This window comes from Eschrichtius robustus, chromosome 7 (assembly GCF_028021215.1).
Source record: "Eschrichtius robustus isolate mEscRob2 chromosome 7, mEscRob2.pri, whole genome shotgun sequence".
NCBI classification, from domain to species: Eukaryota; Metazoa; Chordata; class Mammalia; order Artiodactyla; family Eschrichtiidae; genus Eschrichtius; species Eschrichtius robustus.
The window spans coordinates 108,599,773-108,622,027 of NC_090830.1; the positions used below are offsets into that span (position 1 = coordinate 108,599,773).

General features: G+C 44.4%; 1 protein-coding gene across 3 annotated transcripts in view; it reads right to left on the reverse strand.

The window, feature by feature from the left end:
* MMS19 (MMS19 homolog, cytosolic iron-sulfur assembly component) overlaps nucleotides 1-22,255 on the reverse strand; it is a 32,758-nt gene that overhangs the window by 1,645 nt on the left and 8,858 nt on the right. The window contains exons 2-26 of one of the 3 annotated variants that reach the window (XM_068548305.1): nucleotides 19,799-19,847; nucleotides 17,727-17,827; nucleotides 16,893-16,978; nucleotides 16,451-16,525; nucleotides 15,971-16,040; nucleotides 15,461-15,589; nucleotides 15,314-15,375; nucleotides 9,074-9,160; nucleotides 8,573-8,647; nucleotides 8,090-8,167; nucleotides 7,433-7,571; nucleotides 7,030-7,184; nucleotides 6,689-6,767; nucleotides 6,148-6,273; nucleotides 5,871-5,952; nucleotides 5,465-5,562; nucleotides 5,211-5,360; nucleotides 3,580-3,735; nucleotides 2,657-2,756; nucleotides 2,070-2,172; nucleotides 1,857-1,925; nucleotides 1,503-1,629; nucleotides 932-1,032; nucleotides 732-788; nucleotides 400-586 (exon numbers count right to left, since the gene is read on the reverse strand). In XM_068548305.1, the coding sequence (XP_068404406.1) occupies nucleotides 400-586; nucleotides 732-788; nucleotides 932-1,032; nucleotides 1,503-1,629; nucleotides 1,857-1,925; nucleotides 2,070-2,172; nucleotides 2,657-2,756; nucleotides 3,580-3,735; nucleotides 5,211-5,360; nucleotides 5,465-5,562; nucleotides 5,871-5,952; nucleotides 6,148-6,273; nucleotides 6,689-6,767; nucleotides 7,030-7,184; nucleotides 7,433-7,571; nucleotides 8,090-8,167; nucleotides 8,573-8,647; nucleotides 9,074-9,160; nucleotides 15,314-15,375; nucleotides 15,461-15,589; nucleotides 15,971-16,040; nucleotides 16,451-16,525; nucleotides 16,893-16,978; nucleotides 17,727-17,827; nucleotides 19,799-19,847 (2,541 nt within the window). Of the gene's footprint in view, nucleotides 1-399; nucleotides 587-731; nucleotides 789-931; nucleotides 1,033-1,502; nucleotides 1,630-1,856; nucleotides 1,926-2,069; nucleotides 2,173-2,656; nucleotides 2,757-3,579; nucleotides 3,736-5,210; nucleotides 5,361-5,464; nucleotides 5,566-5,870; nucleotides 5,953-6,147; nucleotides 6,274-6,688; nucleotides 6,768-7,029; nucleotides 7,185-7,432; nucleotides 7,572-8,089; nucleotides 8,168-8,572; nucleotides 8,648-9,073; nucleotides 9,161-15,313; nucleotides 15,376-15,460; nucleotides 15,590-15,970; nucleotides 16,041-16,450; nucleotides 16,526-16,892; nucleotides 16,979-17,726; nucleotides 17,828-19,798; nucleotides 19,848-22,255 lie in introns of those variants that run through there. The other 2 variants (XM_068548304.1, XM_068548306.1) reach the window with 2 other exon arrangements.

The window sequence follows — 22,255 nt, forward strand, 5'->3', positions numbered from 1 at the left end:
AGTGGTTGAGAATCCGCCTGCCAATGCAGGGGACACGGGTTCGAGCCCTGGTCTGGGAGGATCCCACATGCCGCGGAGCAACTAAGCCCGTGAGCCACAACTACTGAGCCTGCGCGTCTGGAGCCTGTGCTCCGCAACGAGAGAGGCCGCGATAGTGAGAGGCCCGCGCACCGCGATGAAGAGTGGGCCCCGCTTGCCGCAACTAGAGAAAGCTCTCGCACAGAACCGAAGACCCAACACAGCCAAAAATAAATAAATAATAAATAAATAAATGTGAAATTCTTTAAAAAAAAAAAATTTTTAAAAAGAAGCACTCAGGTCCTAAATTATTTTGGAGACTGCGGCCTGACCAAAGGAGAGGTCTGTATATTTGAGGGCTTTCCTTTAGACTCTCCTCACCTCGAGGAGCAGCATGGAAGCCCCGGACCAAAGCAGGCACGTTATCCGTGAAGAACCGCTGGCGAAACATGATCCGCACTTCAGCATGGCCGGCACGAGTCAGCACATCAGTGCAGTCAGACATGAGCAGAGAGAAGCCATCAGCTGCTGCTGGGCCTAGTTCTGGATCACTCAGGAGGCCCATGAGCTGGAGAAAAGAGAGCCTTTGAGGTTCCTCAGCGGGGAAGAATCTTAAATACCCAAGAGGAGGACAGTAGTCACTTTTGGGAAGACGATCGACAGCAAAGTTCCTGTTTAGGTCCTAGGTTCTGCTGTCTTCAGCAAGGACTTACCCGGTCTGTAAGGCAGGAGCTGAGAGGATGATATCTAAGCACTAGGGCCTTTGTGACCTGTTATCAGAGAGAAAGAGAACAGTTAGGGCATGACACTCAAACCCTGAGAAGCATGCATATGCTTCAGGGTTAAATGGAGAAATGCTATTTAACCAGACCAACTGTTCTCTGTCTAACCGGAATCCATTCCGACTCCTTACCCAGAGAAGCAGTGTGAAGGCCTGACTACGATAGGGCCCAGAGCTCAGGCCAGCCTCCACTTTGTCCACAGCCAGCTGTAGGAATTCATCCAGCTGTTGCCCTAAAAAGGAGGGAGGAAATGCTGATGCAGAGGCTACATATGTCCGTTTTACCAACAAAGGTGTAAATCATTTAAATGTAGAAGCCATTAGAAAAAATATTGTTTTGGCTGTGGATTTGGCCCACTCAGCTCTAGGACGCCAGCATGAGAGCCTGGTATTCTCATAATGTAGGGGTGCTGGCATTCGAAAAAGAGTTGTCTACTTCTAATAAAGAATTACCCCTAATAGCTCTTTGTAGGGAATAGGATGACAGAACTAGATAGAGCACTCTGCTTGAAGCCCTTATCTTATGTCCTATAAAGCTCTGCCCAACTCTGGTCTTGACTCTTGTCCCACGGGCTGTCCCTTGGAAAGCCCTATTATTGATATATTAGCTAACTTCCTTTAAAAAGAGAATGAGAACTAAACGTCAAGATTTCATCAGAAGTTGATTCAGGGAGGCTCCCAACCCACAGCCTCACTCCAGTACCTGCAGGATGCTTGTTCAGAAGTCCTGCAAAGCACTTGGCAGCAGCAGTGGAGGAGAAGGGGCAGCCGTGGCAGCAGCTCAGCTCTAAAAGTTCCCGCATGAGTTGGTTCAGCTGAGGGATTTCCACCTATAGAAAACCTGGCCATGTCATGGACCCAGAGAACACTTGAACTCTAAGAGACACCCAGGAGAGAGTGGCAGCACGGGCCAGGGTGGATGGGAAATAAATTCTCCAGTGGGAAAAGCAGAAAATCAGCTTAGCTTGTGACAAATTTCAGCCCAGAAGTCACCCAGGATCCACCTCCCCTGGTCCGGGTTAAACTAGGGTACTCCCCAAATGTTGTGGTCACTTACATTTCGAGGCAGGGAGCAGACAAAGGCCATAAGCAGTGCAACCAGCCGCCTCTGCCCTGAGGAGCCATCCTACAGAGGAAGAAGAGCCCTATCAAGCCTGTCCTGCTAGCAAGAGGCTTGTCTGCCCTGATGATACCCATCCCAGGTTAGCCCTAAAAATTTGAAGGACAGAAGTCCCAAGATTCTCCCCCATCTGATCCATCAGACCCTTACCTGGAATGGTTGGAATCTTCCAGGGAAGCTGTTTTCAGGCAGGAAGGAGATGTTGCCATCCAAGAAGAGGGGCACAATGTGGGCGACACTCTGGGCAGCCAAGCTGGGGGTAGAGCACTAGGTGTCACCGAGGAGCCAGGGTTCTACAGCAGCCCTGGGGTTCCTGGTAGTCACTGAGTCCGTGGGCCAGAGCATGATCGTTCACACCTTCAACAAATACTAATTCAGCACATGTTATATGCCAGGAACCATTCCTGTTCTAGGCCTTGGTGCTACAGCAGTGAACCAGACAGATCAAATCCCTGTTCTCCTGGACCTTATGATCTAGCGCGAGAACTCAATGTGTATTTCAGAAGTGCTCCACAGGTGACTCTCATGCACATCTGCAGCTAAGAACCGTTAGTCTGTGGCCCCCAGTCCATGATGCTAAAAGGCCCCTTCTTACTTTGCCAGCAAGACTTACAAAACAAAAGCTGCCTCCATGTTTCAATCTGGGTAAAAGGACAGCTCAAAAGGAAGTTATTTGCTGCTTCTTCCCAAGAATTCTATCCTCCCTGGGATCAAGTCACATCCATGATTATACTCACTCAGGGCTCAAGTGGGTGGTGGCAGTGCCAATGACAGACACCATGGCGGCCAAGACCTCATCCTGCAACAGCACTTTTTTCAGAACTGAGTGCTCCTTCTCTGCAAAATCAAAACACACACAACCACAGGCCATGACTATGGCTCAGACGATTAGGTCCTGTCATCATCATGACTCTGGGCCTTGACTCTAGTTTCAAGAGGAGCAGTTTTTAAACTGTCCTCTAGTAGTGCTGTCGCCCTGAGAAGCAGCAAGGCACCAGAAGCAGGAGTGTGTAATGCAGGCCACAGGGAGCTCCCGAGAACTCTGTGCAGTCCTTTGACTGGGCAACAGTGGGAAATAAGGCTAGCTAATATGAACATTCTTAACATCAGAAATGTTAGTGTTTTCAAAAACTTAAAGGTAACACAGATTTATCTTCATGGGTCCTTTTATACAGCAGCTACCACACATACATACATTACTGTTGCCAAGCACTGCACATTAACTTATTTAATCCTTACCAACTACCCTGTGACATAGATATTACTCTCTATCAACCCCATAAAGTGAGAAGACAGAAGCTTAGAAAGGCTATCTTCATCTAAGTTGGCAAGTGGTAGAGTTGACCATGAAACCCAACCAGGTCTGCTTGACTCCAGAGCCTAATTCTAACTAATCTAATTACACAGCAATTAAAGGGGGAAAAAGTGTGCATCCTTTTGAGTGTTGCTAACACTAGTAGATTTTGGTTCCTGCCGAAGGTCAGCTTGGCACCCTCTGCTTGAAGTGAAATCTCATTATGTGGACACAGGATTCAAAAGAAGCCTCTGCTGGTACCAAATGCAATACCAGTGATACCCCGAGGGTGGCAGTGCTGTTCAACACTAGTGGAAGGCCGAGTCGGGAGGAGGGAGGAAGGAGGGGTGAGGTGGAGGAAGTTACCTGGCATGGAAGCCTGCACAGCCAAGGCAAGCAGGCAAGGTATAGCTGTCTGATGGAAATACCAGCAGCTCTCGGGGTCTTGCTGGCATTTTTCTGCCACCTGCTGGAGACTCTGACAGACAGCAATAACTTCACTTGTTCCTGCAACCGTATTCCCTGTGTGGTGAGAAAGTTCTCTGTAAGGTTTTCTTAAAAGCGCTTCCAGGTCTGTCACATACAGAATGTGGGAATAACTGAAGAGACCAAGAGTGTCTTATAAAGAGCCAAGTCATTTTATCCAGGAGCTGAGACCTGCCCAGCCAGCTCTGCAACAGAAGCATTCATACACAGCTGATCGTTGAACAAGGCGGGGGTGAGGGGAGCCAACCCTCCTGTACAGTCGAAAATCCACGTGCAAGTTATAATGGTCCCTCTTTACACAGTTCCTCCATATCTGCAGTTCTGCATCTGTGGACTCAACCAACCACAAGCATGTTGTACTATAGTTTTTACTACTGAAAAAAATCTGTATACGTGGACCTGTGCTGTTCAGACTTGTTTTGTTCAAGGGTCAGCTGTACATTCTCATTTAGTTTTCATAACAACTCTCTTAGAAATATCATTTCCCCCATTTTATAGAGGAGGATGTGGAGTCTCAATAAATTACCAGTGGTTTTTCCAGGGTAACAGTGAAAAAGTCAGGAATCAAACCCAGGCTACGCTCTGAGTCCAGTGTTCTTTCTACTTTACATCAGGTGCTGGATCATCCACAAAGGGCCGGGCAGTGCAGAGTGGGGCACTTAGGGAATTAGTGAGGGCCCATGGTGTGCATGCACAGGTTCACAATAGCAATAGCTGCTGTCACTTACGTCACTTATGAGGAGCAGTGCTTCTCAAACTCCAGGGTATGTACAGGTTACTTGGAGATCCAGTTAAAATGCAGATTCTGATCAGTGGTGCCTGAGATTCTGCATTTCTAATAAACTCCCAGATAATACCCGTGCTACTGGATGATGAACCCTATTTTGAGTAGCATGGCCTTACAGTGGTGCTTTTCTTTTCTTTTTTTAAAAAATTTTATTTATTTTTTTATTTTTGGCTGCGTTGGGTCTTCGTTGCTGCACGCAGGCTTTCTCTAGTTGTGGCGAGCGGGGGCTGCTCTTCGTTGCAGTGCACGGGCTTCTCATTGCGGTGGCTTCTCTTGTTGCAGAGCACAGACTCTAGGTGTGTGGGCTTCAGTAGTTGTGGCGCATGGGCTCAGCAGCTGTGGCTCACAGGCTCTAGAATGCAGGCTCAGTAGTTGTGGCGCACAGGCTTAGTTGCTCCGCGGCATGTGGGATCTTACCGGACCAGGGCTCGAACCCGTGTCCCCTGCATTGGCAGGCGGATTCTTAACCACTGCTCTACCAGGGAAGTCCCCAGTGGTGCTTGTCAATGGACTCCGTGGGCATTCTTAATAACTGTTGCCCAAGTCTCATCCCTCCTCAGAGGCTGAATCAGTTGGACTAAGAACCACGCATTCAGCACTTTTTAAAAGTTCCCATGTGACTCTTACTATAGCCACCACTGGAACCACTGCTTTAGAGGCATCAACTCCAAACCTATGGTTCCCCCTTCAGCCCAGTTCCTTGATGACTGTTCCTGGTAGTTACCTTTGTTCATCTGGCAGAGATGCTGCAGCAGAAGAGGCAGGGTCTCCTTGACAATACTGGCATGTGTGGATATAGCTGACAAGGCCTGCAGACAGCGCCGATGCCGGGAGCATTTGGTGGGTCCATCCCCTCTAGCCAAATCTGACTCCTCTGAAAGCAACCCAGGAGACAAGATTTCACTGTGTGATGGCAAGCATGAAGGCCCCCAAGCCTCCCTGGGAAGGGGCAAGCCACGGAAGATCAGAGACACATACCTATACACAGCTCCTCAACAAGCTTGGGCACTAGGTGGCTGCTGAAGGCCGCAGGGTAGAGAGTGGCCAGGGTTCCTGATGCTTCCAGTGCTGCCACCCTGCTGGGGCACAAGGCAAATGAGCACTAGCTGAGCCTTGATCCATGGCTCTCTTGCCTAGGCCTGCCATTCGGCAGATTCAGGAGCGTGGGCTTCTGAGGCCACCTTGCTGAAGAGTAGGATTCCAGTGCTTACACCACTAAGTTGGACTGGGCTTCTTAATGCCCAAGAAAAGAGAGCATTCCCACACCTCCAACCGGGTAGCAGCCAGAGCCAAGCACAGGGCCCACCTCCCCTACAGAAAGCCAAGGGTCAGAAGCACAGAGCCCTGGAACAGCTTGCTCGATCTCACTGCCTTATATTCTCACCAACTCTGGGAATCCTCCTCCAGGAAGCTCAGTCTGTATAGGTGACCCACTGCCAGCTCCAAGTCCCCAGAAGACAGGAGATCTGTGCAGGAAGGAAACACGGGCCTCACCTTTCTTCCCCTGCAGCCATCACAACCCTTCCTAAAGTCCTATAAGAAGTCCCAAATCATCCAGAGTTGTAGTGAGAACCAGGGAATTAAGATTGCTCTTCACTTAAGACAGAAAATCACAAGAAAGGGACCAATACTCCTATCTTTTCTCTTTCCCTTAAGCGTACCTGGCTGGGCACCTAAGACTGTGAGTGTACGGATGCCAACAAGCTGAAGCTGGGTGCTGGGGTCCGTCAGAGCCATGAATACCAGTGAGCACAGCTGGTCCTTGAAGCCACTCAGAGGCCTTTCATCTAGGAAGAGACAGAGTCCAGGTTAGAGGGAAACCCTATTCAGAAGTGATGCAAAGATAACCTGGGACAGATTTTTTTTTTTTTTTTTGCCGCGCTGCGTGGCATGTGGGATCTTAATTCCCTGACCAGGGATCGAACCCGTGCCTCCTGCGGTAGAAGCGCAGAGTCTTAAGCACTGGACCGCCATGGAATTCCCGGGGCAGATTTAAATAATTTAATCCATTGGGTATCTGGGAAGTACACTAGGAAAGAAATCGACAGGTCTCATCTGTTAAGTGTTCTCTTGGGCTACAACCTCAGAACAACAGGTCCACTGTTCTAGACTACTTCTCTGTAGCGCTCTTTGCCTGCCATCCTTTATAGGGCTATAGTGCTCAGCAGCCCCCAGGATACCACATCTAGAAGATGGCCTCACCCTTGTCTTCATAGCTCCATTTCTGTTGCAGCTTCAAGAAACCCAGGATCATTTCAAGGATTGTCCGCCGCTGGTTGCTCTGTAATGTTTTAAGGGGTATTCAAGTCAAAAAATACTTTATTTTTAAAGGATTTCAGTCCTGCTACTGCAGAATTGGGGAGAATTATCCTTGTACATAAGTGTCAGGAAAAGAGTGAACAAGGGAACCAGCAGCAGCTAATGGGAGCAAAACCCGAGATCTACTATATCTAGGCCCAAGCTCAAGGCTTAGCGCTCTCTCTGTGAGAGAGCGATCCTGGCAAGGGGTCCCATCATTTCCCCAACAGATTCTGCTTTCTTACCTGACTGTGCTTGTGGAACTGTTCCAGCAGTAGGGGCAGCACGTTGCTGGTGATGTGGTCACAGGCCCGGGCAGACGCACCTGCAGCCGCCTGCAACAGTTTGGCACTAGGCCACACCAGTTTCATGTCTGGTTCACACAGATGGTGCCTGCAGTCTAGAGAGGCAGCGCATCACAGACCTAGGGAGTAGGCTGAATGTTGCCTGGTTCCCCTGCAGGCCATAGAAGTTGGAGGCTGAGCCCCGGGACAGTTGGCTAGCAGTTACCACTTAAATTGCTTTCAATTCAAAGCAGGGCTCCAGCACCCAAATCACTGAACATGGGGGCCACTCATGAAAGGTCACTGGCCTTAAGGAATTTCTCTCTGTGCTCACTCCCCTTTCTAGCTGCCATGGCCCCATTACCCTGTAGAATGTTGCTAAGGAAGGAGTCAAGGAGGTCCTCAGCATCAGCCCTCAGCACAGAGCGAGACAAACACGCAGTCAGGGAGTTAAGGGCCGCCAGGCCCTCGGCCTCTACCCGCTCACTTGCCGTCTGGAACACCTGTCAGGGAGGGATCCCATGGCTACTGAGGTGAGCCTGCACCAGCTGAAACCCCACCCACCTACTGCCTATTTCCTTTGCAGGAAGGGGGTGGTGAGAACCTCTGGGGCACAGCAATGGAAATTAACCCCCCAAATGAGTTTCTTCTCAATTGGTGTATTCTCACTAAGTCCTCAGTCCCACTAGGATTGATACACATACTTTTTGAGAAACTGAATACTGACTTTGAGCAGTGGTTGTTGGGAACCCCTTTCCTAGTCTCTTCCTCTCTCCCTCTACTCAGCATGACCTATGCTCCTTACCATGGAAAGACAGGAATTGGGCACTGGGCAAGACTGATCATGTGCCACCACCAAACAGCTGACCCTACCCTTGTCATTCAACTAGAAGTATGCCCCCTTGCTCTCTTGCTGAATAACCAAGCACAGCAATAGAGGGAAAAGGATACGGTGTGTTATTTCCCCTCGTGCCTGACAACCAGGAGTTAATGGTAGTGAGTTTATCTAAGTAACACTCACCTCTCTGCGGATAGAAGCCCAAAGGCTGGGGAGGAAGTCCTTTAGTTCTTTCTGTCCGTACACAGCACAGCAAGCATTCTGCCAAGGAAAGCACAGGTAATGGCTATCTACACACTCAGACTTCCTAGGATATGCAGGCCCCTCAGCATAATGGCACCTGAAAGACCCGGCTCTCAGCAGTAAAACCAGCAGGATTTCATAACCATCCTACCCAGGTCACTGAAAAATAGGAGCTTGTCCTGACTGATGGAAAACAAGCATGAAGAGGGAGCCCTGGTCAGCCTTTCCTCAGCTGCCACTCAGTTACTACAGAACAAGACAAAATGTAACCGGGGGCTTTAGGTCAACATATAGGCCTGGATTCTGGGTATCCCTCTCTTGAGGCCAATGAACTATTTCCTGGCTCTCAATCAATTCATAATCCTTTAGCACCCCTAAATTGTCTAAAGACAGCTGGATCCTCAAAAGAGAACAATCACTCACTAGAGTCTGCAGAGAATCCAGCTTGGCACTCAGAATCTCGGAATCCACTTTCTCAATCAGCAGGGGGAGCAGGAACTGTGGGAGAGAAGGAAGAACTAAAGAGTGAGATATGGGTAGTGTTGCAGCCACACCAAGGCCAACCGTGTCCTCACTGCCACCAGTTCCCAGGGGTAGGTGTTACATCAAGGAGCTATACTCGAGTCGAGAGTTGTGACTGTAAACCAACCTCCCTCTCAATCCATGGCCAGACTCCCAGTGACCTGAAAAGTGGGCTAGCTGGCAAAGCTAAAGAATTTCAAAAGATAGCACCAAATAGGGATTGGTTTACTATTTTAAATGAAGAGATGGTGAAGTTCTTTACTTCGAAGGTCTGAAGACACTTGCAGGATGCCATACCCTAAAATGTATACTGCAACTTTCTTTTCCCCCATGCTTTTACTGTTCTTTCTTCAGACCCTTCTGTGGGTTGAGGCTACATATCCTAACATTGGCTAGACCCACCTCAGCAAATCGCGGTGTAGAAGCCAGCACAGCTCGAAGACTCAGGATGAGATCTTCTCTCTGGATACCATGGGGATCATTAGGTGGCTGGAAAAGGGAGAAGGGGGCGTGGGTTTGTATAACTCTTCAGACCACCCCTGGACACAGGAGTGAACCTGGCAACCCTGCAGAATAGGGTGAGATTTACACCCAATCTGGCAGAAGTATGGTATGAGGCCCCAGCAGGAAGACTGCTTGCTCTTACATGTTCCTTGCGAATTTTTGTCTGTTGGGCATTTATCTTCTATCTGATCACACAGTTTCCATCTGATCTATCATCTCACCACTCAGAGATAAGCAGCCTTAACTTTCTGGTGCAACTTTCTTCTCTGTATATATAGTATTATGACAATGTGATTGGTAGACACTGTTTCCCTTTAAAATATATATACTTTTTAAAACTGTGATCTTTTGAATATATTTTCTGCAATCTATTTTTTCACTTAATACTAGGTACCTTTTTTCATGTTATTTTTTCATAGCATTAGTTTTAGTGGCTGATACTATTTCATTGTGTGGTTGAGTCACAGTTTATTTGGATAATCACCCTTTGATGGACATTTCTATTCTTTCACCCTTATAAAAAGCTGTAATTCTGGCATTATAAAAACATTCATGATTTCTGCATCAAGAAGGCAGACCTTTTTTAATTGAAGTATATAGTTGACTTACAATATTGTGTTAGTTTTAGGTGTACAGCAAAGTGATTCACTTATATACATATATATATATATATATTTCAGATTCTTTTCCATTATAGGTTATTATAAGATACTGAACATAGTTCCCTGTGTTATACAGTAAATCCTTGTTGTTTATCTATTGTATATATAGTGGTATGTATCTGTTAATCCCGTACTCCTAATTTATTCCTCCTCACCTTCTTTCCCCTTTGGTAACCATAAAGTTTGTTTTCTATATCTTTGAGTCTGTTTCTGTTTTGTAAATAAATTCATTTATATTACTTTTTAGATTCCACATATAAGTGATATCATATAATATTTGTCTTTCTCTGTCTTACTTTACTCAGTATGATATCTCTAGGTAGATCCATGTTGCTGCAAATGGCATTATTTCATTCTTTTTTTATGGCTGAGTAGTATTCCATTGCACGTGTGTGTGTGTGTGTGTGTGTGTGTGTGTGTGTGTACACACACGCACCCCCCCCCCATCTTTATCCATTCATCTGTTGATGAACGTTTAGGTTGCTTCCATGTCTTGGCTCTCGTAAATAGTGCTGCTATGAACGCTGGGGTGCATGTATCTTTTCAAATTAGAGTTTTCATCTTTTCGGGATATATGCCCAGGAGTAGGATTGCTGGATCATATGGTAGCTCTATTTTCAGTTTTTTAAGGAAACTCCATACTGTTTTCCATAGTGGCTGCACCAATTTACATTCCCACCAACAGTGCAGGAGAGTTCCCTTTTCTCCACAACTTCTCCAGCATTTATTATTTGTAGACTTTTTGATGATGGCCATTCTGACAGGTGTGAGGTGATACCTCATTGTAGTTTTGATTTGCATCTTTTCATGTGCCTTGGCCACGTGTATGTCAAGAAGGCACACTGAAAACATACATCAGATTTTCCTTTTCTCTTTAGAAACCCCACCAAAAATACAGTAAAGGGATTTTCCTTTCTTTTCTTTCTTTCTTTCTTTTCTTTTTTTTTAAAGCTATAAAGCTAAAGGTTGAAGAGAACAGGATAAGGGATGTTAGCAACAAAACTGCAGAAGGTGAAAAGCAGATGGATAAGAAGAAAATGACTTAGCAGAGCCAAGACAACAGAATCCTCAGTAGGCTTGGGGAATGCTGAGTAACTCCCCATATACACCACAGTCTCCTCAAAAAGCTTCGCAACCAGCAGTACCAGGTACCTCTGGAATTGGGAGTGGGGTTGGAGAAGCAATCTGACCTCCGAGATTGCCTCTCAAGTCCTCCTTAGCTGCAGTAGGATCTGGAGGTTTAATTCTTTAGAGAGGGTAAGACAGAGGTCTAGTCTTAGAGATGTAGGTGCAGCTGAGGGCCTGGGTGCTGAATCAAAAGAGGTCTAAGTGGGAATTCCCTGGTGGTCCAGTAGTTAGGACTCAGTGCTTTCACTACCAGGGCCCGGGTTCAATCCCTGATTGGGGAATAGCACGGCAGGAAAAAAAAAAAAAAAAAGGAGGTCTAAGTGATACAGTATTGAGTACTGAGATTTTCCAACCCCTTCCAGCCCTATTTGCTTGTAGCCAGACTTCTCCCTCTAGGCAGATCTAAGGTCTTTTTCTAGAAGAACCTGACTAGCCCAAGAGGAAGAATACACTGGGGGTTCCCAAACTGTCCATGTAAGCCACTATACAGGGAAGTTCATCCTCAGCCAGCCCATTCCCTGTGCTCAGAGCTCCCACTCAACTTTATAATTCTCACTGTAAAACACGTGCAAACTCCCAAGGATTATCAGATATCTGAAGAAAGCCTCTAACCTGGAAATAGAGACCAAAAACAAAAAAACAAAACAAAAAAAACTCGGAGGAAACAAAGACCACATATATGGGGAGAGTTTTCAAAAACAGTAAGAAAGTAATTCATTCATGGATTAAATAAGAACAGAATGCTAAAGAAAAAAAGACCACCAGTCTTAACCTGGTGGTCCAGCAGTTAAGACTCTGAGCTCCCAATGCAGGGGGCCCGGGTTCAATCCCTGGTCAGGGAACGAGATCCTGCATGCCGCAACTAAGAGCCTGCATGCCGCAACTAAAAGATCCTGCATGGTGCAACTAAAGATCCCGCGTGCGGCAACAAAGATCCTGTGTGCCATGACTAAGACCCAGTACAGCCAAATAAATAAATATTTAAAAAAACAAAACAAAAGACATTCAAGAGATCATCAAAAATGACAATAAAAGGCCCTGGGAAAATATCCATCAACAGAGGAATGGATAAAGAAGATGTGGTACATATATACAAAGGAATATTACTCAGCCATAAAAAGGAATGAAATTGGGTCATTTGTAGAGATGTGGATGGACCTAGAGAGTGTCATACAGAGTGAAGTAAGTCAGAAAGAGAAAAGTAAATATCGTATAATAATGCATATATGTGGAATTTAGAAAAATGGTATAGATGATCTTATTTGCAAAGCAGATACAGAGACACAGATGTAGAGAACAAATGTATGGATACAAAGGGGGAAAGGGGTGGGGTGGGAGGAATTGGGAGACTGGATTGACACATATATATTATTGATACTATGTATAAAATAGACAACTGATGGGAACATACTGTATAGCACAGGGAACTCTACCTAATGCATTGTGGTAACCTAAATGGGAGGGAAGTCCAAAAGGGAAGGGGATATCTGTATGTGTATGGCTGATTCATTTTGTTGTGCAGTGGAGGCTAACACAACATTGTAAAACAACCATACTGCAATAAAAATTAATTAAAAAAAAAACGGTGCTGGGAAGTTCAAAGCATGAGTGCAGAAATGAGAAACAAAAGCAATAGAAGGGGTTAATAGGAGATGTGCTAGTCCTGGGCCTTTCTGCCCTCAGAGCCATTCCTTGGGCTGACCACTGCAGGCTACATTTCCCAGGCTCCCATAATGGCCTGGGTTCAGCCAATGGGAAGCACTTGTAGAAGAATGAAGGTCAGAAGGAAAGGAAAACCCAGGGCATTTCTTGCCATTTCTCCAATTTAGTGGGCGCTTTCAGCACTGGCAGCATCTCCTCCATGGCTCCAGCTCCTACTGATAGGCCTATGTTTCTGTCATACTGTCAGCCCCTGAGGTCCAGTAACATCAACTCTTCCCTTTGTCCCTCCAGCCTAGGGGTGGTAATGGCTTCCTGCTATTGATAGGTTGCCTCACTATCCTGTTTGGCTTCTCAGCTTTCCCACAACTTGTATAAACCATTTCCTGCATTAAATTATTTCTGTTTTAAATACCAAAGTGATTTCTGCTTTCATGCCTGGACTTTGAGTGATAGAAAAGATAAAACTGTAGAATTTTCTTATAAACTAACAAAAAGGTAGAGGTAAGAAATATGAAAGAAAAATAAGAGATTCAGAGGTCTAACAGAAGATTGATAGGAGTTCCAAAAGGAAGGAACAGAGAAAACAGAGGGAAAGAAGTCATCAATGAAAGAATGCAAGAAAATTTCCCAGGACTGAAGGACATGAGTTTCCAGATTGATGGGACCTACCAAGTACCCAATACAATGCATGAAAATAGACCCGTACTAAGGCACATAATTGTGAATTTTCAATATATCAGGGGAAAATAATCAAAACTTAAAAGCTTCCAGAAAAGAGGAAAAAAAGTGACATAAAGTTTTGCAAATCAAAAAGAATTTAGATTCTTCACAGCAACTGAAAATTAGAGGTAAATGTAGCAATGCCTTCAATTTCATACCCATATTGTCAATAAGTGGGAGGAAAGAATGAAGACATTCTAGATTTACAAAAATCTAAAAATTTTCACTCTTTGTACACACTGGGGAAGCTAATAAGGGATGTGCACCACCAAAATGAGGGAGTAAACTATAAAATAAGAAGTACATAAACCCAGGAGATAAGAGAACCAATCCAAGAGAAAAGACAAAGGAATCCCTAGATGATGGTAAAGGAAGATTGTCTACTCTGCATTAAGAGTAGGAAGCAACCAGTTAAGACTGTATGGCCAAGTTAAGAATTTTTACATTTTTAAGTCGTTGAAAAAAAATCAGGGCTTCCCTGGTGGCGCAGTGGTTGAGAATCTGCCTGCTAATGCAGGGGAAACGGGTTCGAGACCTGGTCTGGGAAGATCCCACATGCCACGGAGCAACTAGGCCCGTGAGCCACAATTACTGAGCCTGCGCGTCTGGAGCCTGTGCTCCGCAACAAGGGAGGCCGCGATAATGAGAGGCCCGCGCACCGCAATGAAAGGTGGCCCCCACTTGCCCCAACTAGAGAAAGCCCTTGCACAGAAATGAAGACCCAACACAGCCATAAAAAAAAAAAAAAAAAAATCAAAAGAATAGTATCTTGTGACATGAAAATTATATGAAATTTAAATTTCCGCGTCCATAAATAAAGTTTTATTGCAATATAGCCACTGTACCACATTCCAGTGTCTATGGCCATTTTTGTGCTAGAACACCAGAGGTGAGGAGTTTCAACAGAGACCATATGGCCTGCAAAGTCTAAAATAGTAACTATCTGGCCCTAACAGAAAAAGTTTGCTGACCCCTACACACAGAATAGGAACCATCACTTATACTGATGTGATCCACTATGAGGATGGCAAATGGCCAAAACAGATAGGTAAGACCATAAAGAATATTTCTAACATAAATTGTTACACTAAAAGCCAGGTGTCCCTATTTAAAAGGCTTAAGTTCTTCTGAGAAGAAACAGTGATACTGATTACAAAAGAGATGAAAAGAATATCAGAGAGGTGGTCCCAAGCAATTGATGTCAACTAGAATAAGCTGGTAAGAAATTCCCTATGGCAAAAATGGCTGTGTATCTTTAAAGGCAGTGAGAGTCAATGCTCCAATGTAGTTTGGTATGCTGTGGTACAACTCCTTTCATTTTTTCCAAATCACTAATGCTTGCAGTACACATACCCACGCATACCCGTATAGTGATGAGACACTGAGTATTTGGAAAAAGAAGGAAAATCAAGATGCAGAGTGGGAGGAAAGTCTGAGGGCATCAGAGCAAACACCTCCTGTACATACTATGCTCAACTGTGTCATCTTTGTTTAGTCAATTTGTTTCTACTGCCTGAGATGCACCCTCAGAATCCAGGATCATATCCTACTAATCCCTCAGAAACCAACTGAAACCTTATCTTATCTGTGAAGTCAGTTCCTGCCTACTCTAGCTCACACTAAACTCTGTCTTCTTTGAACAATTATAACACCACTTGTTTTGGTCCACAATCTCTTACTGTTACTTAAATGTTTCAACTTTCAAGGACATGAATCCTGTTATACAATCCTGCAGTTCTAAGCACTACATACAGTGTCAAGGAGTCTCCCAAATCCCTGCTGAATTGAACCCTTCCTCCCATGGCAAATGTTTTTCCATTTCCCAGTTTACTAAAACGTTAAGTTCTTGAGGGCAGGGATTGTTTCTTTTGTTCACCGCTGCACCCTCAGGGCCTAGAACTGGGCTTGGCACATAACAGACACTCAACAAATTTCAATGAGTGAATGAATGAAAGGTACTACTTACAGGGGTAAAATCAATAGGGAAGTAACAGGATGTCACTTCAAACAACTCCTCCACAAAGGGTCCTAAGGCAACAGAGAAAGAATGAGGACTTATAAGCCTCTCATCTGACAAGCCCCAACCAGCTAATTCAAGGCTACAAGGGTGTACCCAGGCTATAGTCTCTGGAGATGAGGTCATGGACGATGCGGAAGGCCACCAGAAGATTACGGGGATCCTTTTCGCCATCCATCACCTGGATGAAGCCAAAGGTGAAATCAGCTCCTAGGCCCTTCAGCTCTGCGGAGGAGAGAACAAGATCATTACTGTCCCATGGGATAGAAAGCTGGGCTTTCTTCTGGCCTGTGTTTTCCCTCTGCTATCACTGCCTTTCCTGCCTCCCAGAGCAGGCCCTTTCTGTTTTCCTATTCCAAGAGAGTTCTCAGTGAAGAGAAGATGTGCGACAATACATAACTGTTACAGAGGTAAGAATTTAAAACATCAGCTCAAACTCCACCCTTTCTTTACTTTCCTGGGGAGTGAGTGGCTCCCAGTTTCCCTTTATCATCCTCTCAAAGTACTGGCTCTTCTATATCACCCCTGGGCTAAAATGAGTCCTGGTAATGGGGGGAAAAAAAGATGTGCTCACTTTTCAGATTTTCAGAGAGCCCTGCCTCTTACCTTCTTCCCGGGTTCGCATGAAGTTGGTGATGATACTGTAGACTGTGTGTCGGTCCACCTGTGGCAGGGACTTGGTAGGAGAGACAGGAAGTAAGTAAAGAAAGTGCCCAAAGAATACCTCAGCTGACAAAACTACTTCCTGCTTCACAATCTCTAAGTGGACAGTTCTCTTTAGAGCAGTATAAGATGAACCTCAGAGGAAATGTAGAGAAAGGATATGGCTGTTGCCCAGCAGTCCAGCAGTGGAACCGATAACCAAAACCTGTCTGCTGTATGCCTTACTTTAAGTGTAAGAGGACACAGGTCAGACATAATGGCATGCCTCGCTCTCCTTATACAGTAGCAAGGGATAGCATGTGAACATGGTCAAAGACCTGAAAGAGTTCAGAACTTAGAAGGCAATTTTTTTTGCCATCTAATTCTAGTTATGTCAATGGCTGGGAGATAGAGGAGAATACCAAGGTGACTGTTATCACTCACCTGTACGTGGACCTCCTGGAAGATGGCTTTAAGCACAGAGACAGCCAGCCCTGGGGGCAGGGCCACACACAGGCTCTGGGGGAGAAGAGAAGTGTGAGCACAGAGGGAATTCTGGGAATTGTAGCACAGCCTTCAAGACACAAGCCTAAAACAGGGCTATTTAGCTACAGTGGGAATCACAACATCCAAGTTTGGGAAGAAGTGCTAACAGTGAGAAACATGGTCCCTTTTCTCAAGTTGATTAGGTCTCTGCAGCTCCTTCCAGTTTGGCTTTGAATTCCAGTCCCCAAAGGATACTTTTACTCTACAAACTAAAAACAGAAGTGGAGCTGGCTGAGACTAGTTTAGTCAGCACTTGAAGTCTTACCCTCTAAGGGGAAGGAGAGAATTCACTAGAAATAGGTTCCTGCAAACACGGTATGTAATACAAAAAAGAACTCACAAGTGCCCTCAAACCCTGCAGGACAGACGGGATCACAAGATGATGGTCCTTCAGCCGGTTCTCGTAGAATAGGATCAAGTGTACCACTGCACAGACCAGAAATTCAGCCATTAGTTTACACAGGCTGGAGGAGGGCCCACTGGCTTTGCTCCTTCCCAAAGTTTATAAGGGCTGTTCCTGCTTGGGCTTCACTACAAATTTTCTCCTTCACCGAGAGATATGTCCCAAGCCCTCCCATTTGAGGGTGCCTTCCTTGATCTGTCAGGAAAATAGGTGAACATCTTTTATTATCCATTCTCACTAGGTCACAATCAAACCCATTCTCAAGCCGAGAACTGCCTTTCTACAGAACTTGGGTTGGCAAATTTTCTCAAAGGGCCAGATAGTAAATATTTTAGGCTTGTAGGACATAGTATGTCAAAACTACTCAACTGGGCCACTGTAACATAAAAGCAGCATACACAATAGGTAAATAAATGGGCATGGCTAGATGCTAATAAAGCTTTATAGAAGATAAATAAGTTGTTGGCTTTTTTCCTCAGGACTTCAAAACACTTTGATATTTCATTACTTTTCCACTCCATCTATGAAACACTATTTTGTCCATTTTACAAAGAGGGGAAGATATACTGAAAAAAACTGTCTAAGGCTACATTTGAAATCCATGTGTCTTGTGTCTCAATTCTTATCTTCTCTGCCACATATACGAGTGAGGAATGAAGACCCTGAATTAGGAGTTCATAGATACCTTATGTCCTCCCTCCCTCCCTGTAAAGCTGGCTTGAATAGACAAGCAAGGCCTTGGCTCAGCACTCCTACTAGCGATGCCAGTACCTTCCTTCTCCAGGAGCAAGGAGTGACACTGCAGCAGCACCTGTGACAAAAGCTGGATTCCTCGTGCCCGAGTTCGGGGTTCTGGATTCTCTAGAGAGGACCTGGGGTAAAGTAAGATAGGGACAGCCTGACATTACCCAGTTCAAACTTTTGAAGTAAATATTTTGCAATTAGTCACACTCACCCCCTGGGCATGGAAGCCAGCCCAGGAAAGTATTCTGGAGGTGCTTAGCATTACAGACAACACTAAGGCCAATCCCCAGAATGACCTGGCATCATTAGAGGCATATGTGACACCACAGCCAACAGAAGTGTCCATCTCCAGGCACTGACTGGGCATGGGGCTTACTCCTTCTCATACAACTGTGACATTCCTCTGAAACACAGCTTAGCAGCTAACCACAGGGCTCAAGAGATGATTGGCAGCTGCAGCTTCTACCAAAACAGGAGGAGAATAAATATTCACTGTTAAAGCAACCACTATAGTCTTAGGGACCATATCGTCTTTCTAACTGGAAGACCATTATGGTCTTTATAATTGGAAGTTTACAAAGTAAGATGGTCAGAGTAAAGGTTTTAACTATTTAGGATTATTGATATGGGAGGACCTAGGCTGAAGCAACAAGGAGGTGATTTATCTTCAAAACAAATCACAGGGATTACATTTAGACATACCAGAAGGAATCTAAGTAAATGCAGGAGGTAGAAGACTTCTGAAGGAGAACTGGCCAGGATACATGAATGTAACCTCAAGGTTAAGAGTATCTATAGCTAGGGGTAATGGGGCAAAAAGAAGCTCACTCTTGACGGGATCCTTAGGATAGGAACTTACAGAAAGGTAGAAGTAAAAAACTGTGCATTTAAAAATGGACCAAGGCACACAAATTCTCATAGCAGCATTACTCAGAAAAGCCAAAATGTGGAAACAACTCAGATATCCCTCAACTGATGAATGGTTAAACAAAATGTGGTATATCCATATGACAGAATATTGTTCAGCAAGAAATGAAGTACTGATACATGCTACAACAGGGATGAACTTTGAAAACATTATGCTAAGTGAAAGAAGCCAATCACAAAGGTTACATATTACTGTATAATTCCATTTATACGAAATTTTCAGCATAGGCAAATCCACAGAGACAGAGTAGATTAGTGGTTGCCAGGGGCTAGGAAGAGAGAGAAATGGGGAGTGATTGCTAATGGGCGTGGGGTTTCTTTTTGGGGTGATGAAAATGTCTTAAAATTGACTGTGATAAGGGTCGTACAAATCTGTGAATACACACTTTAAAATGGTGAACTTTATGATAGATAAATTGTATCTTGATAAAGCTGTTATTTAAAAAAAAATGGACCAAGGCCACAACAACATGAGTAGAAAGGCCAAAAGGTCTCTTATGTGGGAAAAATGCATAATGGTGACCTACTCCCCCACCCTCTCCCCAATTTTCTAGTTTTTTCTGTTTTAGAAGACATGCTAGCCATGACAGTTAACAACCTTCGCTACTAAGACTTGTCAATTTAAATGGTCTACCAAGTACGAAATATGAGGAAAGCAGACAGTAGACTACAAGCATATAGTTCCTCTGGAGCTTGGAATATCTGGTGGTAACAGTGGTCTTCCAGCTGTTTTTCCAAGCCTTTTCCTATAGTGGGGAACCTGGTGCAAGGTCAGCCTCTTGACCACTCCCCAGGCTGGGCTCACAGCAGGTCTGAGTCAGATGCAGGCTGACTAGAATCCTATTGGGGAGGGTGGGTCTAAAGAAGCAGAAGAGGAATCCCAGCTCTAATTAACTAACAGTTGATGGCTTTCAACCACCCATCTCAGCCTAAACCGGTGGGCTGACCCAGGAGCTAATGTGACCCACAGGCGGTGTTCCCAACACTTCCTTAGGGGCCTCAGTCAGGTGGCAAGAATCATTTTTCAGGAGAAACACTGGCTTAGCCTGAGGTACTGATATGGGAGGGGGAGGAGGGTGTTGGGCTACAGTAGGAGAAATTCAGGACAAAATAACTTTTTCAGAGTGCAGCGCCAGGGCTGGAGACGGGTATTCTAGAGCAGAGGCTCTTACCCAAGGGCTTCCACCACTTGTAACACCGTATAGTTTCCAGATTTCACATCTAAAGGAAAGAAGAAAAAGAAATCTGAGAAAACAAAAATAAAACTCCATCCCAGGGTTCAATGGCTCTAATTACCAATGTTTTTGCCTACCCTAGGGCTTACACCATGGGGCCCGCCGTGCTTGCCAAGAGCCTCTCCTACATGAGAGGCATTTCTGTAACACTTCAAATATGCAGCTCCAAGTATAAAAACTGAAAAGAAAGTCAATATATCATTTGCAGGTAACCTGTTTATTTAGAAAATCCAAGAGAAATAAATGAAAAAATACTACAAACGAAATAATTCATTAGGGTGGCTAGGTACGAAATTAATATGAAATTAAGAACTTTCACATACACACATACAATAGCCTGAAAAATTATATAAAGGAAAAAGGAGCCTATTTACAATAGCGACAAATAAAAATTTAAAAAGAGAGAAAGAGAGAGAAAAATACCTAGATATAAACTTAACAAAAAATGTGAATATCTGGGGACTTCCCTGGTGGCTCAGTGGTTAAGAATCTGCCTGCCAGTGCAGGGGACACGGGTTCAATCCCTGCTCCGGGAAGATCCCACATGCCGTGGAGCAACTGAACCCGTGTGCCACAACTACTGAGCCTGCACTCTGGAGCCTGAGAGCCACAACTACTGAGCCCATGCGCCAAAACTACTGAAGCCCGTGCGCTCTACGGCCTGCGTGCCACAACTACTGAGCCCACGTGCTGCAACTACTGTAGCCCACGCGCCTAGAGCCTGTGCTCCACAACAAGAGAAGCCACCGCAATGAGAAGCCCACGCACTGCAACGAAGAGTAGCCCCTGCTCGCCACAACTAGAGAAAGCCCGCGCGCAGCGACAAAGACCCAACGCAGTCAAAAAAAAAAAAATATATATATATATATAAAAAATGTGAATATCTGAATGGTGAAAACTTTAAAGAACCAGTGAGAAAGTTACTGTGTAAAAAATAGTACATAATTAGACAGGCAAACTCTGAAAAAGAGTAATGAGGGAGGGAGGGAAGGCAGTTCTTCCAGATAGTAAAAGATTGTTATAAAGTCACAGTAATTAAAATACTGTATAGTTTTGAATATACTTTCTGTTTTCCATAATAAAAGTAAAAAACAAAAAATAACCAGTGTAGTATGAGTTCATATTCAAGGAAATCAATGGTACAGAAATAGAATAGAAAATCCAGAAAGAGACACAAATACATAAGAATATGATTTTAAAAATCATATTTCAATTAATGAAAAACAGACTATTCAATAAATGGTGTTGGCATGATTGGGTAAATATTTGAAACAAACAAACAAAAATACCAATGGCTCTGAATCTTTCACCAAAGTAAATTTCAAATGGATTAAAGAAAAAAACACAAGAGAACATTTCTAAGTATAACATAGTTATATTTAGCCATAAAAGAAAAGATTGGTTAAAATCAGCTACATTAAAAAAAAAATTGGATTTTCTGCAAGGCAAAAACAAACAAACATCATAAGACAAACTGGGAAAAAATATTTGCAATTCTTATAACAAAGGGCTATTTTACCAATATAAAAAGCACTTCCACAAGTCATTGAGAAAAAAGACCAACAACCAATTTAAAAATGGGCAAAAACAGAAGATGCTCAACCATATTAACAACAGGAATGCAAATTCAACTCCCCAAAACGTTGGTTTTTAACCTACTAGATTGGTGAAGATCAAACATTTTGTATCACGCTTATGTTTGGTGATGGTGCATGGAATTAAGGTACTCTTAAACACTGTAGGTGGAGTAAAAATTGGTAAAACCCTTTTATGGAGCACCCCCCCCCCCCTTTTTTGGCCGCGCCTGTGGGGCATGGAGGATTTTAACTGCTTGACCAGGGATTGAACCTGCGCCCCCTGCAGTGGAAGCGCAGAGTTTTAACCACTGGACCACCAGAGAAGTCCCTATGGAGGGCAATTTGAAAATACTTTCTAAATTACAAATGTACGTAGGCTTTAACCCAGGGAATATTCTCAGAATTTATCCTATATACTTGTAAAAGTGCAAAATAATGCATGTACAAGTTTTTTCATTTCAGAATGATTTATAATAGCAAATGACTGCAAACAACAAATGGCCGGGACACGGAAGCAACCTAAGTGTCCATCGACAGACGAATGGATAAAGACGTGGCACATATATACAATGGAATATTACTCAGCCATAGAAAGGAACGAAACTGGGTCATCTGTAGAGAGGTGGATGGACCTAGAGACTGTCATACAGAGTGAAGTAAGTCAGAAAGAGAAAAACAAATATCATATATTGACGCATATATGTGGAATCTAGAAAAATGGTACAGATGAACCGGTTTGCAAGGCAGAAATAGACACAGATGTAGAGAACAAACCTATGGACACCAAGGGGGGAAAGTGGTGGGGAGGGTGGTGGTG